Source organism: Thermobia domestica, chromosome 9 (assembly GCF_964235325.1).
Source record: "Thermobia domestica chromosome 9, izTheDome1.hap1.1, whole genome shotgun sequence".
Lineage (NCBI taxonomy): Eukaryota > Metazoa > Arthropoda > Insecta > Zygentoma > Lepismatidae > Thermobia > Thermobia domestica.
The window spans coordinates 42,249,780-42,264,509 of NC_137462.1; the positions used below are offsets into that span (position 1 = coordinate 42,249,780).

Genomic DNA, 14,730 nt, shown 5'->3' on the forward strand with positions numbered 1-14,730 from the left:
AAGACGATACGTTAATATTACAGATCAAACCTATTTTGCTTAAATGTTTTTGACACAATAAATTTTTGATCGACTTCCAGTAGGAATACAATTTTTCAGTGGTGATTCAGCATTGTGAGTCAGTCAACTTACATTAAGATGTAAGGCCGCGGTGGCTCATTGGTAGTCTTCACCTCTGTTGCATGGGGTCCATGGTTCGATCCCAGCTCGCGCCAAGTTGACTTTGTGGTGGACAAACACCGTGTGCGTTGGTGTTCTCACGGTTCTCCCGTTTCCTCCCATTTTATTCATTCCATTATTATATTCACTTCTAGTTGTCATTGCCTCCTTTAGCCTAACCGGCATAAGTGTGGGACGTAAAACTAAAACATTTCAAAAGCCAAGATTTGCATTAAGATGTAACAAACTCCAGTCTTGAAAGTCAGAAATAATGGCGCAAGGATTCGATACGCTAACCAGGCATTGCGTAGTTGAATTGTGGCCGGCCATATCCTTCCATGATTGTAGCATCAGCGAGTTTAGCTCACTATGTATTTGCAACTCTAAGGATTTAAGCTCTCCTCTCTGCCCTAGTTGCTAGAGCACGCTCGCCTTTGGTGCACGAGATCCCGGTTTCGATTCCTGGTGGAATATCCTTGCGAACTTTGAGTGCATTACCATGGTACGGAGTCCACCATAAAACTGTGGGTTCACGTCTCATATACCCTCGGTACTGAAAAGGGATGCTAGACCCTATATTAGGGGTTTAATTCATAATCTATTTGCGTGAAGTTTCTCCCAATAATACCACTAAATACAGGAAGATACTGTGATTGCTTCCTTTGACATGTTTATCTCCGGATGTGGAAACAGTTATATAGAAGAATAATCCAGAAGGTTTAATTAATTAAGAGGCTTATTGATTATACATCTCGTCTTTGGAATGAAATAATTAACTCCTCTGAGGATATAAACTATTCGAGACTGTCATTATGTAAATATAACAAGTCGTACGTCACAGTTCTATTAACATAAATAAATTTTTCTTTTTTATACCAAGAGATAAGACGGAAGTTCGCTGGAAAGATGATAGTTATTGACATACAATGGCTAACAATTAAATCAGAAGATGTAGTTTTCACAGTTTTGTAAAACTTTGTTCAGGTAAACCGTACAAAATATTGTTAATGAAATCTTTGAGATTATATTACGATTTTCTGCCATGTAAGTGGTATGATTATTAAAGAAAGAAAAAAATGAGTTGTATACGTAGGTGTGTGTTAAAATCGAGGTCATTAGTCGACGTAATGTATCATTTATCTCATAGCACTTTGACCGTAGATCATACAATTCAAGTTCTTCCATTTACGTAAGTTTATTTTTAAAACTATTATTTTATGCAGAATCCAGTAATGACCTCAGATGGTAGTTGTAATCGTAAGGGAACATAAGGATAACGAGATAAAGATAGGTTTCAAGGTTCTTAATGTTGATTATATAAAGGCGCTATCTTTAAAGGCTTCCTCGTTTTCATCCATAGAGGTAGTGGCATAGGCTCTTAATTGTACTTAAATAATATGTATAGCCACTTAAGCATAACTTATATAACAAATCATATATGTCAGCCAAGGTGACCAGATGTCCCGTTTTAGTCGGGACAGTCCCCTTTTCCAACCGTTGTCCCGTTTTTTTCTGATTCTCGAACGGGACGCCTAAATGTCCCGTTTTTAAGTAAAAATGACCTAGGTGTCCCGTAATTATTATTCAAAATATAAATCGTCAATGCAAATTCTACTCTCTTCCGTACCAACACTCGTTGCCAAGGTTCAGCCGTGTCTAGAACTTCTGAATTTTCAAATGGGAATTGAGTGTTCGTGGTTCAAGTGGGGTTGAGTGGGAATTCTGAGTGTTCAACTAGTTAAAAGAATTGTTGGGTAGAACTTGCAATCGGGAACCATTATTTGTTGTGTGGTACACGTAAAGTTAGAAACGGTGTGTTATCACTCTTGTGTATTTTGTAAATTGAAAACACCTCTGAGTCCCAAAATTCAATGTGAAAGTCAGATACCTCCCCCCCCCCCCGTAGCCGATTCGTATGCGTCCCGTTTTCGCAAGTGAAAATTCTGGTCACCTTGCTGTTAGCACATTTAGAACCATCTTTATTTATATCCAATTAATGTATACACCTTCTCAAATACGGTCATCTATATCAGGGGTCTCCAAACTGCGGCCCACCAACACCGCCAATCCGGCCCACCACAGTTTATTTTGATTAAATTGTAAAATTTACCAAATAAATCATAAAAAATAATGTGATGATGATTTTATACGACCAGTTAGGAAACACAATAACTGACATACATAATGAAATTGAATATTTTAACCAAGGGCGCAAAATTTGAAAGTCAGACGCACTCGCCAATCCAAAAGTGATGATGGTCGCCAGTATCTCTCTCTCGTAAAAATTATGAGAGGAGCCCTCCTCCCTCGGCTGCGGATTTGACAAAGAAAGAAATTACATTAGGGCATAAAATTTCAAAACCAGACAACTAGATTCAGGATAATCAATTTTGAATTGGACAATTCATATACATGTTAAAAAATATCATACCTTAAGACTTCACGTTTGTGTAACGCTCGCTCTCTCTGCACTGAAGTGCCAGTTGTTAATTGCAGTTTTCGGATCAAAATCCTTAAGTGAAGGGCCATTGATTGAAATTGTCAGCAAATCATCCAGTGTGTCAGTCTTCAGTGAATTCCTGTAATCAGTCTTTAACTCTGTTGAGACTGCTGAAGCCTCTCTCACATGGAGCAGTACTCACAGGTAAAGCTGCACAAAATGTGACAATTGGAAGCAAATTTGGGAATCTTGTAATGAAGTTTCCACTGTAAATCTTTTTCAGTGTCTGATTCAGCGTCAAGGAAGAAAACAGAAGTTTATATCCTGCCTGCTGTGCTAAAACAAGGTCTCCACTTTTTCACTATATACATCTGGTTGCAAGTATTTAAAAAGCAGTTTTATTTCTTCCACTCCAAATGCAAAGATTTTCAACACTTAACATTCCCTGTTTTGTCTCACTCAGGGACGATTACTTTCGTGTGGAACTGACACTGCACAGCCCTGTGAGTTTAGGCAGAAACCATTGCTACTAATCACTGGTCGCCAGCTCTAAATTTCTAGTCGCCAATGGCGACCGGAAATTTTGTGCCTTGTTTTAACTGTAATTACGATAATCATGCCTGTTGTTTTGTATAGTTTCGAAACATGGTCGCTTACTCTGGGGAAAGAACATAGACTGAAAGTATTTGAGAACAAGATCCTGAGATGAATATTGGGATCCAATAGGAACGGGAATGGGGAATGGCGGAAACTTCATAACGAGGAACTACATAATTTATCATTGTTGGGGTCATCAAGTCTAGGAGGCTTAGGTGGGCCGGTCATGTAGCTAGAATGGAAGAAAGTAGAAACGCTTTCAAAGTCTTAACTGGAAGACCAATCGGAAAAGGACCACTAGGAAGACCTAGGCGCAGATGGGAGGACAATATTAAGATGGATCTCGCAGAGATAGGAATACAAAGTAGAAACTGGATCCAATTAACTAAGGATAGAAGTCAGTGTAGAGCTTTTGTGAACGCGGCATTGAACCTCCGGGTTCCATAAGCCATAGAGTTAGTTAGTTTTAACTGTAATTAAAGATATGAGATTTATTCTAAAAACACAGTAAGTGATATAATGAAATTAAACATTATGATTAAGGAGATTTATTTTAAACTAGAAATACCGGTTCAAATAGCTGAGTAAAGCAACGTTTATTTAAAAATAATAAATGCGTAACAGTTTTACCAACTACTGAAGATATTGGCTTCAACGGATACTGTAACAAACAAGAGGGATATAAATATATATATATATATATATATATATATAAAAGGATAAATATAAAACTTGTCTCCCCGCTTGCTTATTTTCATATCTAGAAACACAATGATCCCTTCATCTTCTATTTCCTTCATAAATTTGGTAAGTTTAGAAGGACATTGTGTTCGGCCAATAAACGAGAACCTTTTCAACATGACGCATTGTTTTCAGCCATCACTATTGTTCCAACTTCAACATCACTATCTAGGTAGCGATAAAACAGCAAATTTCTCCAAGACCGTCAAAAAAAAAAAAAAAAAAAGTATCAAAGTTGGTCAGTCCTGCACAACAACAACAACAAAAAAAAAAACTGTCTTCAGCGGTTTGTCCATAGTCTCCATTATAACTTGTAGTCTTTCTAAGATCTCAATCAACATACTGCAAATTCCCCTTTCTGCATCTGAACTAAAACAGGAGAGATTATAGTGAACAAAATCGAATATGATATTTCAACCGATTTACATAATCCATGCTCCATACATGCTGCAAAAGTAATTTTTGATGTCTTCTGTCTGTTCGTCATTTGTCTCCTTTTCTGATCGTCCATACGTGCTGGATGGCAAATTGTAAAACTATCATGAAATTCTATAGGGTGTTTTTATCAGTCTTTCATCCTTTTCTCCAAGAAAAAGAGTAATATACAGTAAAATGAAAATTACGAATCTAGTAATTGTATTTATATTTTAGAAACCAATTCTTCATATTGACAGTGTAACAAACTGAAATTGACAATAATGTAAAAATGATAACCTAATTTCAAATGTACGGTCTCGGATAGCGATTAATAAATAGCGTGAAGTTTTTCAAATGTTTATAGTGAGTGCAGAAATTCCCTGATTAGTACTGAAATATCCGCGTCACCATTTTAGGCAGCGACACAACTACGCTAGTTGTCTCCCAGGGCAAGAACTCACCTTAGCGTCCCCTGACCAACCTAACCAAAATGCTTCCCAAATATTTGTCCAATTTTGCGCCCTCCCAATTTGGCGTCCGGGGCACAAGCTCCGTTTGACTCCGCTGGTTACGTCACTGATTTTAGGCGAGATGGTATTAAGCTGGCAGAATGATAGTCATTCGCCGAGGTGAGATTTTGAACTGTTTTAAGAAGTGGTAGGTTAAATAAAAGCTACACTTGAATTTTCAGTTTTCCTTATAGACATATCAGAGTTAACGATCGTGATAGTTTATATCTTTATTCTACATATGTACCACAGAAACGAAAGAAATATAGAGTACGATAATGATACCTTATAGCATAGTTACATTCTTTGTCTTAAATCTTTCAGATTCATTTGTTCATTAGATATTACGTCTTCCGTCAAGTACGGGAAATAGAGAAAACGTACTCGATAGCCAGTGATACTGAACTTTAAACCCTTGCAAGAGGGAGAGGAGGAAATCTCATTCATTGTCGTAATTTGCTTATCGAGTAGAAAAAAAAGAAACTTATTTATACACGTTATCGACTTTCTTACACGCAAGTCTCTTTAGGTTCACGTTAACATGTGATACTGGTGTATTAACCAATAATGGAGAGAAAGCGAAGCACGTGAACTAGTACAAACGGGAGACTTGATAAAATTGTAGTAAAACTAGAATAATTGTGACCTCAGACGACGAGATAAGCACAAACGAGTGAGAAGTTGGTTGTGATAAGCTCTGGCGAAAAAAGAAAAATGGAACAAATAGATACTAATCCTTGTCTCTAGGTAGCACTGTACAAGCAGTCATTTCCCGCTTTTTTTTTCTGCAATTTTCTTCTCTACTTGGGCTAAAGACATTCAGTAGTTTCGGTCTCACTTTAAATATGCAAGGTGTGTTCGCAAAGTTTCAAGACTGGTCTGAGAAACAAAATGTATTAAACATTTTTGTACAGCGAACTAAAATTCTTCGAAATATGATCCTTGGGCATCAACACACCGCTGCCAGCGTTTTTTTCCCATTGTTCATAGGCTCCCTGTAAGTCTTCGCGCGCAAGGCTGTTAAGGGACCTCTTTGAAGCTGCCTGGACCGCTGGAATCGTATCAAATCTCTTCCCTTTCAGAACTTTTTTAATCTGGGGGAACAAAAAAAGTAGCAGGGAGCGAGGTCGGGGCTGTAGGAGGCTTGCGGCAGTGTTGCCACGTTCAACTTCGCCAAAACTTCGGCGGCGGCTAGCGATGTGTGAGGGCGCATTGTCGTGGTGAACAACCCCATCGTCTTTGATCTCTGGGCGGACGCGGTGGACTCGATCCTTCAAACGGCGGAGCACTCCAGCGTAAAACTGACCTGTGACACTCTGTCCGGCAAGAACAAACTCTTTGTGGATCAGTCCTTTAGCAACCAGTTTTCGACGGAGGTCAATGACACGCACTCACTCCACTAGCAATCTTTTTACTCCAACGTCTCGGAAGCAAGTGGCGCGCGTGCGCTCCGTTAGCTGACACCCCCCACAACCTCACCCTGTCGGTTGAACGGGAATGCGCGCGCGCCTATACTCAGGAAAACATCAGTCTTGAAAGTTTGTGAACAAACCCTGTATATCAATATTAAACGTTTTTCACTGTTACTTTGAAATATCTGCGAAGTTAGTTCTGCATGGTCCACATGTTTCAGCCTGACCCGGCACGTGAATGAAAAGTAGGAGGCCCAGTTCGAAACTGAACTTGTATCCAAAGTTTTGCCCCGAAGGCTAATTTACTTGAATGAATCCCGAATTTCAAAACTCCTATTCGCTTTAGAAATCCTGTCTCATTCTTTCTCATGGTGAAACATTTTGGATATATGCTATGAACTTTTTGACAGATAGTCATAATAATTTCATTCCAGAAATACCATTACATAGTTTCAAAACTGCAGCCTAAACCCGCGTGTATCTCGCTACAAAGCACTATGATCCGACATAGTGCTTATCGTTGAACCCTGTATTGGAAGTTTTTGATATCTTAATTGATTTGGTAATATGTTTCTGAGGAATGTTCAGTGTACCGAAAACACGAAACACCGCGAAGTAAATTTTGTAGTACTGTACTTGTCTTTCGCAATATATTGGAAAAAGCGACTAGCTAGACTATGTATAAGGATCTTCGATACTTCCTTCACCCATTTGTTAAAGACCTTTTAGAGTGCGACATGTCCCTAGTTCATTCCCAAGTTAGGTGAGTTTGTAGTGAACAACATCAAGTCAGTGAATTTTCTTCGATCGTTCCCGTCTCCTCCTACATTATTGTTCCACTGATTCTTTCATAATCTTCCGCTTTCAATGAGCGTAAAAGTAGAAGTTTTGTATCATTTTTTTTATACTTATAGTTTTCAATATAATGGTAAAACAAAGGCAATGTTGAAACATGAAGCATCGATCAGTCTGTAATATTCACCATTCGCTAAATATGTCATAGCTGCCCTTAGGCAGAATAGGCTGAATAAGCGGTAAGGATAAACCTTATAACACTTTCTAATAATACACTACATTGTGCGCTATCTTTTGACATTGCTTTTTTTCTTTTCTTTTCTTTTCTTTTTTACATCGCCTACTGAAAGTGAAAAAAAAAAAATCCACAAAAATCAGTAAAAGGTCTTTTTGTATGTATTGCTGTGGTATGGCATTAAATAACTAAATCAGATTATGAATTTAAATGTAGCTTGTATTATATTGACATTCTGTTTTGCCCGATAATTTTACACGTAAGTTAACCAATATCGCCAATATTAGAAGAAACTTGACGTTAAATTAAAGATAGTGAAAAGTATTTTTCCTTAATACTTCTTAAACCATAAATATTTTTGTTCTTTCACAGGTAAGAGCATCTGGCAGCTGGTGCTGGAGCAATTCGATGATTTGCTAGTAAAAATCTTGTTGTTAGCCGCCATCATCTCATTCGTAAGTATAATAATTTTTTTTATTTTTATTTTATTTATTTATTTTTTTATTTTATTTTATTTTTTGGTACTGAAAAGATACTAGCAATAATATATATATTTAAATGGTAGCAGAATTAAAAGTGGATTGTGTAAATTATTCGATCTCAGTGACAAATTGCGTATTAGTCTAGGACTTGTGGGTCTCTTTCGTTGTTAGTAGTTGCTGTTAATTATTGAAGTGTTGTGTACTCAAAATTTTCATTATTGCTGTGTAATTCCCATCTCTGAGTTGTAATCATTCATAGTATTATTATTGTTAAGCGTGCTCAACACTGCCTTCGCTTTAGTATTTATATCCCACTAGCAACTAAAGGAATGTTACTAGTGAACTGGAATGATTGGTTAAGATGTGGAAGGAATTAGAAATTTAATAAATTCACACCTTGTAAAGCTGATGACCTTGACTGATTGCTGTGTATTTCCTGAATTCTATCAAGGAAATCACGTCGACTCTTGTCTTGCCCAGTGCTTGAGCTCACTTGCAGCTATATTTAACGTACGCGCGTGTGGTGCGGAAGACATGTGATCGCTTTCCGCTGTAAACTGACGTGGTTTGGACCCCACGTTAAGTTGTAAGTCCACGTCTCATGTAACCAATGTGTTGAAAGAAACATTTAAACTCCAGCCCAACAAACCAGTTTATTCAGTCCTACTGTTTCTTTTGGTTTCCAATAGCCCGAAGTACCGTGTTCCTCATATTGAGATATACGAGAGTGATCAGAAAGTAAGGTTACAAGCCTGCAGTGAAACATGCGTATGTTATTTCATACAACCAATACAGCCAACAGATAGCGACATAGTCTTCATATCGGTTGAGACACTTGTCGCATCGTGGGATGAGTTTGAAGATTCACTCCTGGTAAAAAAATCCTGTCATTCCGTGTTCTGCACGTTGTCATGAAGTATTTCACCTCCTCGTCTGAAGCGAAGTGACGGCCTCCTAGATACGCCTTCAAGTGCAGAAACAGGTGAAAGTCGCTTGGAGCGAGGTCCGTGCTGTAGGGAGAGTGGTTGATAATGACCCAGCGATACTGCTTGAGCAGCGTGGTGGTCTTCTGGGCCATCTACGACATGCTGACGAGACTTTCCAGTCTCTCCGTAAACCTCTACCAGCTGTCGGTGAATTTCAGCCGTACTTACATGTTCGCCCACCTCTAATAACCGTCAGGTATCGAATAACTGAGTGGACTTCTTCGCAAGACCAGTTTTCCAAACGAGTCGCATTTGTGTTTACCTATAACTAACGCCATAGGTGGCTGAAACTCTGCACAGTGGCGAACTCCATGTATTAAAATTCCCGTACACTCCTCATTCCTCTGTAACAGACGAAACTCTAGAAATATCGGCCGTGTAACCTTAGTTTCTGATCTTACCTGAACATGATGAATCTCGGTGGATCAGAGCTAGAATGCTTACCCCCAGTCCGATTGTCCCTGATTCAATTTCAGGCTATGTGAGTTCATAGAGGACAGTATCGTATCTGTGGATTTTCTCGGGTTCCCGCCATATCCTCATACAACTAATTATTCCATAATCATTCACTTTCCATTAATTAACCGTCTCTTGTAGTCTAAAGGGCACAACTTGAACGTTGACTAAAGGTGTAATTTAATTTCAATATTTGAATATGATGCAAGAAGGTGTGTGTTCTTGCTTATTTGGCTAAAGCAGTTAGGCGGGTACAGTTCTTATTTGGCTAAAGCAGTTAAGCGGGTACAGTATGAAGAAGTTATTCCATTGCATAGGTGTACGTTGAGATCTTAAAACTACAAAATAAATAAATAACAATGTTCAAAATGTAATTTTCTTTTGTTGAACCCTTGTTTTATGTATAATCGATGTTCTAATCAATCTAATGGATAAAATATAAGTAAATTTCGATCACGAAAGAAGCTATGATAAACTGTCTCTTTAATACTCAATACATTACTCTTTTGAGTAGCAAAAGTATTGTCTTCCATTGACCTTTAGTAACGCTACTTATACTAAAGGATAAGAATACTTTTAGAGGGACATGCCAATATTTCCTCATGAAGTGAAAGCTTTTCTTAAATGCAGGTAACGGTTTTATCAAGATGTACTGTTAATGTACAGCAGATTTTACAAAAAGTCCGTTTAGGCCTAAGGTCCAAATAATTGTTTTGGGAATTCCTCAAATTCCTCAAATAAAAGAAAAATCGTTATTAGTGTTAAGAATTCTTCGCAGAAATTGAGTAACACATTGTCTCAAGATAGTTTTTTGCATTTTCCGAGAAGTATTCTAATTTGGTTTTTAAGTATGCAAAATATACTACGGGAGCTTAAATATTTCACGTCTTCATGACAATTTTTTCTCCCCGGTGATAGTACATATATTGCCTGTCAGTAAACGTGAAAACTCGGCGGCAAAAATGAAATTGCTTTTTAAGTCATTTTCCTAACAAATAAGTTCGTCTAGGGGTCAGGCCATTTAAAATCACCCAATGAGGTTGCTGACATTTTTTTTTTAGCAGAGCATGCGCGACATTTCGTGTGATTTCTCCACATAAAAAAAAAAAAAAAAACAACTGAAAAACTAGTCAAGTCTCAGTGATCAGATTTTAAACATTTCTTACAACTGTTAATCTTGTTAAAATTTGAGATTTTCCACATGTTCATTTTGAGATATTTCAGGTTGAATATAGCATATTTTCGAAAAATTGCATTGTTCAAAAACTCATGAAAAAGAAATTAGATTATCAGGTATCAATTTTTTTTAAGAGGAAGAAGTATACCACGAAGTCTGTCTTAAAAAAAAAAAAAAAAAAAAAAGTAACGGCAGATCTTAATTTTTTAAAATTTATTTTTAAAATGTCCATTTTCCTCTTGTAAACTTTCAACACTTTTTAAAAGGTGGGCCGCGGTGACTTAGTAGTAGAGCATTCATCTCTGGTGCGTGGGGTCCCTGGTTTGATCCCAGCTCGCGCGAAGTGGACTTTGTAGTTGACAAACACCATATGCGTCGGTTTTCTCGGGTTGTCCCGTTTCCTCCCACTTCAGTCATTTCACCATTCCATTCATTTCTCATCCGTCTCCTGTAGCCTAGCTGGCATAATCGTGGGACGTAAAATTGAAAGATCTCATTTTTTAAAAGGTATTAAATGGGCACTTGACTTAAAATATTGCACATTTAATTGTCTTTCAAATGATTTTTGTTTAAAATCAATACTTCAAAAATAATGTAGCTACAATGTTTACAGTATGTGTTTGTAAAGAGTAAAATAGGTTAACATGCCTATACGAAATGGCTGCTCAAGCAAGAGCTGAACATCTAAGAAATGAATGAATACTTGTTTTCAACTCGCAAAATATAGCGCAACTTCGTGTTTTAAAAAAAAAAAAAAAAAAAAAAAAAAGCAGCCTCATTGCGGAAATTTGCAAGCATTTCATGGAAATACTGAAATTTAGAACTCAATAATTTAATCAGTTAAAAACTTTTGTAAAATGTTCTTTTCCCTATGGTTGGAATAGAGAATAAAAAAAAAAAATGCAGCTACGCAACTGAATAATTGGGATAAATGCATGATAATTTCAGTGTTGAGAGTTTTCAAGTTTGTCACTCAAGCATAATAGCGTTGATAGTTTTAGGCGATCATGCAACTCAGTGCGTTCTGACGCTAAATTGTGTAGTAGGAACATTCGTAGCAAGAAAATGAAATGCCGTTAAACAGTGGATCACCCTGTATATCTTTCACAGTATCAAACTAATTTAACTGTAGGCACCAATAGTACGTAATGAAAGTTCTGTCCAGTACTCAAATTCTTGCACAATATCTGAAAAGTCTTCGAAGTGTACACATTGTCAAATCTCTATGAGGAGCAAATTAACATGGAAATAATATTAACTTGTACATCTGTCTTGCTATGGTTAATGCTTGTCATATGTTTGAAGAGTCTGTCCTCAATACTGTTTTCGTTTGACATGAAAGCAGCTAGAAGCAAAAGGAAGGACAGATTTATGGGTAGATTATGTTTCGTGGATGGTTTTGCGTATGACTGTACGACCTTATATGCTAACCACAACTGATGCTTTTCCCAGCCTCTGACGTCACTAGCAAAACTCGAGGGACAACCGCAGTGGAGAACGTTGAAATATTAATCATTGATACACTTTCCTTTATAAATGACATATATAAAAGTTTTTTTCTTTCTTTTTTTTATTATTCTACCTTCACTGCGTGAAGTACTCTTTTCTTAATTCTCTGGAGACTCCATGTCAGGCGCTTGACAAAAAAAAAAAAAAAAAAAAACTAAAATAAAGGGAAGGGAAGTATTTAAATGCGTATTTCTATAATTTTAAAAAAGATAAGATTATGTCAGTTTACAATTTTATTTAAATCGCTAACACCTTAGATTTTCGAAGGATGAAATTAATGTAGGTGGATACCATTGTATTTGTTAACAACTGTACTTTTAACAGTGATATATTCTAATGTTTAACATATATGTATGCATTGAGATATTTTAGGAATAAAATTGTATGTGTTTGTCAAAGAGAGAGTGAAAAATGTTACAATTGTTAAAGTCATCCAAGCGTTTTGAAAGTCTAGAGTATTATAGATTGAATTTACTATGTTTACCACCATTATCGTTGCTGCTTTTTAGACCAGATTGCCATATACCCGCATTTTGAGACTAAAAATTTCCGAACACTTAATGCTTTCCGAACATCTTCCATATTGTTTTCTCAACATGTCATATTTAAAAACTTGAATTGTTAGAGCTAGGCTCAGTGTGATTCTGTATTTCTTATAATTGCTCTTATTTTATGGGTTGAGCATATTAATTCGGTAAGGATAATGCATTCTAAGTAGATTTAGCTAAGTGGAAGTATGTCTGCATTTTGGTACTCGCGAGATCTTGTTGTACTCAAAAACAAAATTATTGGGAGTATGGAACAATAACTTTTAACAAATGATACACATTAGATTGTATTAATCGTTATATATATATATATATATATATATATATATATATATATATATATTTTAATTCTTTATTGTTATTTACATTGTCATCGCTTAAATTTCTCACTAAATACTATGATTTGTTTCCAAAATATTCAAATACTGTCAGTCACCCAAATATTTGTCACTGCATTACTCTCAAACTATTTGCAAGTGTAGTGCTATATAGCTATGTGTGTGTGTGATATGTATATTTTCAAACATAAAGTGGTTTAATAATCGGATTGGATTAAAGGGGACCGCGGTGGCTCAGTGGTAGAGCGTTCACCTCTGGTGCTTGGGGTCCCGGGTTCGATCCCAGCCCCTGCCAAGTGAACTTTGTGGTGGACATACACCGTGTGCGTGGGTTTTCTCGGGGTTCTCCCGTTTCCTCTCACTTTCTTCGTTCCACCATTTCATTCATTTCTCATAATCACCGTCTCCTTTAGCCTAACCGACATAACCGTGGGACGTAAAACTCAAAGATTTCATTTCATTTTTTCCCGGATTGGATTAAGGAGGTATTGCCCACAAATTAATGTGATTTCTGTAATTGTGGTATTGTTTTCTATTAAATGCCACGTGGTCTTTTTGTGTACGACAAAGAAAAACTTTAAAAGTACAGTGATTTGGCCATTCGCATGTGTTTGAAATGTCCTGTATTCTTATCCTCAGACGGAACTGAATGAATCAAATATGACTTTTCTTTAACTGGTAGGGATTTTTAAGTCAAAAATTATTGAAACATTTCCTTCATAGGTTGTGAGAATGTGATCTTTAAGTGAAACTTGAGTTTAGTTATTTTGAAAGTTGACTGTATTTCTAGAGTTGTGTACCATGCATTAGTCAGAATGGAAACTGAAGTTTCAAATTTTTTGTAATTTGAGGGGGAAATGAGATCTTTGAGAGGACTAATCTAAATTATTTACTTAAGAAACAAATATTGTTCGCCTTATTACTTCTAGCTTAATAGTAAGTACATTTCTATAGTTGATATAATGTCTAACGTATTTCAGTTACCGCGGAGCACGCTAATTTTTGTTCCGTTATTTTAAATATGCAAGGAACAGCTGTTGGGATGGTAGCTTTTTCAGCTCGCTCTACTCTTTGTTTCTTCTTAGAGGAACGTAATTTTTCAACATTGGACTTAAGATCCGATTTAAGCGTATTCAGTTATAAATAAAAAATTGTAATGTTAAACAGATACCTATCTACTTTCGTTTCTTTCTTTTTTACATGTAATGTACAGCTTTCAATAGCTCGATTCTCGATGAGAACACACACAGTTTGGATCTCGTCGTATTAAATGACTATTAAAGGGTCATACAGCCTTGGTGCTGTAGATATATGTTAAATGTTCAATACAATAACAATAGTAGTAATGACTGTGTTTGGGAGTTCAGAGCTTTTTAATAAAAACTGGATGAGTAGATTTAAAAAATAATGTTATCCAATTATATATTTAAAAAAAAATGTCAATGTATCTTTGGAAAATTCGTGTTCTCATCTCACGGTCAGAGAGGAAATTGTATCAGGGATCAGTAATGGTACGCATAGCATAGGAAATAATTTTCTGTTGACGTTTGTTCACAATTTTCTGAGTACTCTTCCAAAGTTGTTAAGCAGAAAGCGAGAGGGGTCGCGATGGCTCAATGGTAGAGCGTTCACCTCCGGTGCTTGGGGTCCCTGGTTCGATCCCATCTTGCACCGTGTGGACTTTGTGATGGACAAACACCGTGCTCGTGGGTTTTCTCAGGGTTCTTCCGTTTCCTCCCAATTTCTTCATTTCACCATTGCTTTCATTTCTCATCTTCACCGTCTCCTTTAGGCTAACCGGCATAACCGTGGGACGTAAAACTAAAGATTTCATTTCAGAAGGCGAGAATAAAATTGGCGTATTATTAATTCCCTAACATATATATAAACCATTTTTTAATAAGTTTGATCTACCTCTTTCCTTGATCA

At 36.7% G+C, this 14,730-nt stretch overlaps 1 protein-coding gene across 6 annotated transcripts in view; it reads left to right on the forward strand.

Annotated features, from left to right (window-relative positions):
- The window catches only part of SERCA (ATPase sarcoplasmic/endoplasmic reticulum Ca2+ transporting SERCA), a 122,693-nt gene that overhangs the window by 57,342 nt on the left and 50,621 nt on the right, over nucleotides 1–14,730 (forward strand). For all 6 annotated transcript variants that reach the window (XR_014133026.1, XR_014133027.1, XM_081770982.1 and 3 more), the window contains exon 4: nucleotides 7,678–7,760. Coding sequence is in view for 4 of the 6 variants with exons in the window: in XM_081770982.1 (XP_081627108.1) it covers nucleotides 7,678–7,760 (83 nt within the window). In the remaining 2 variants the exon portion in view is untranslated. The remainder of the gene's footprint in view (nucleotides 1–7,677; nucleotides 7,761–14,730) is intronic.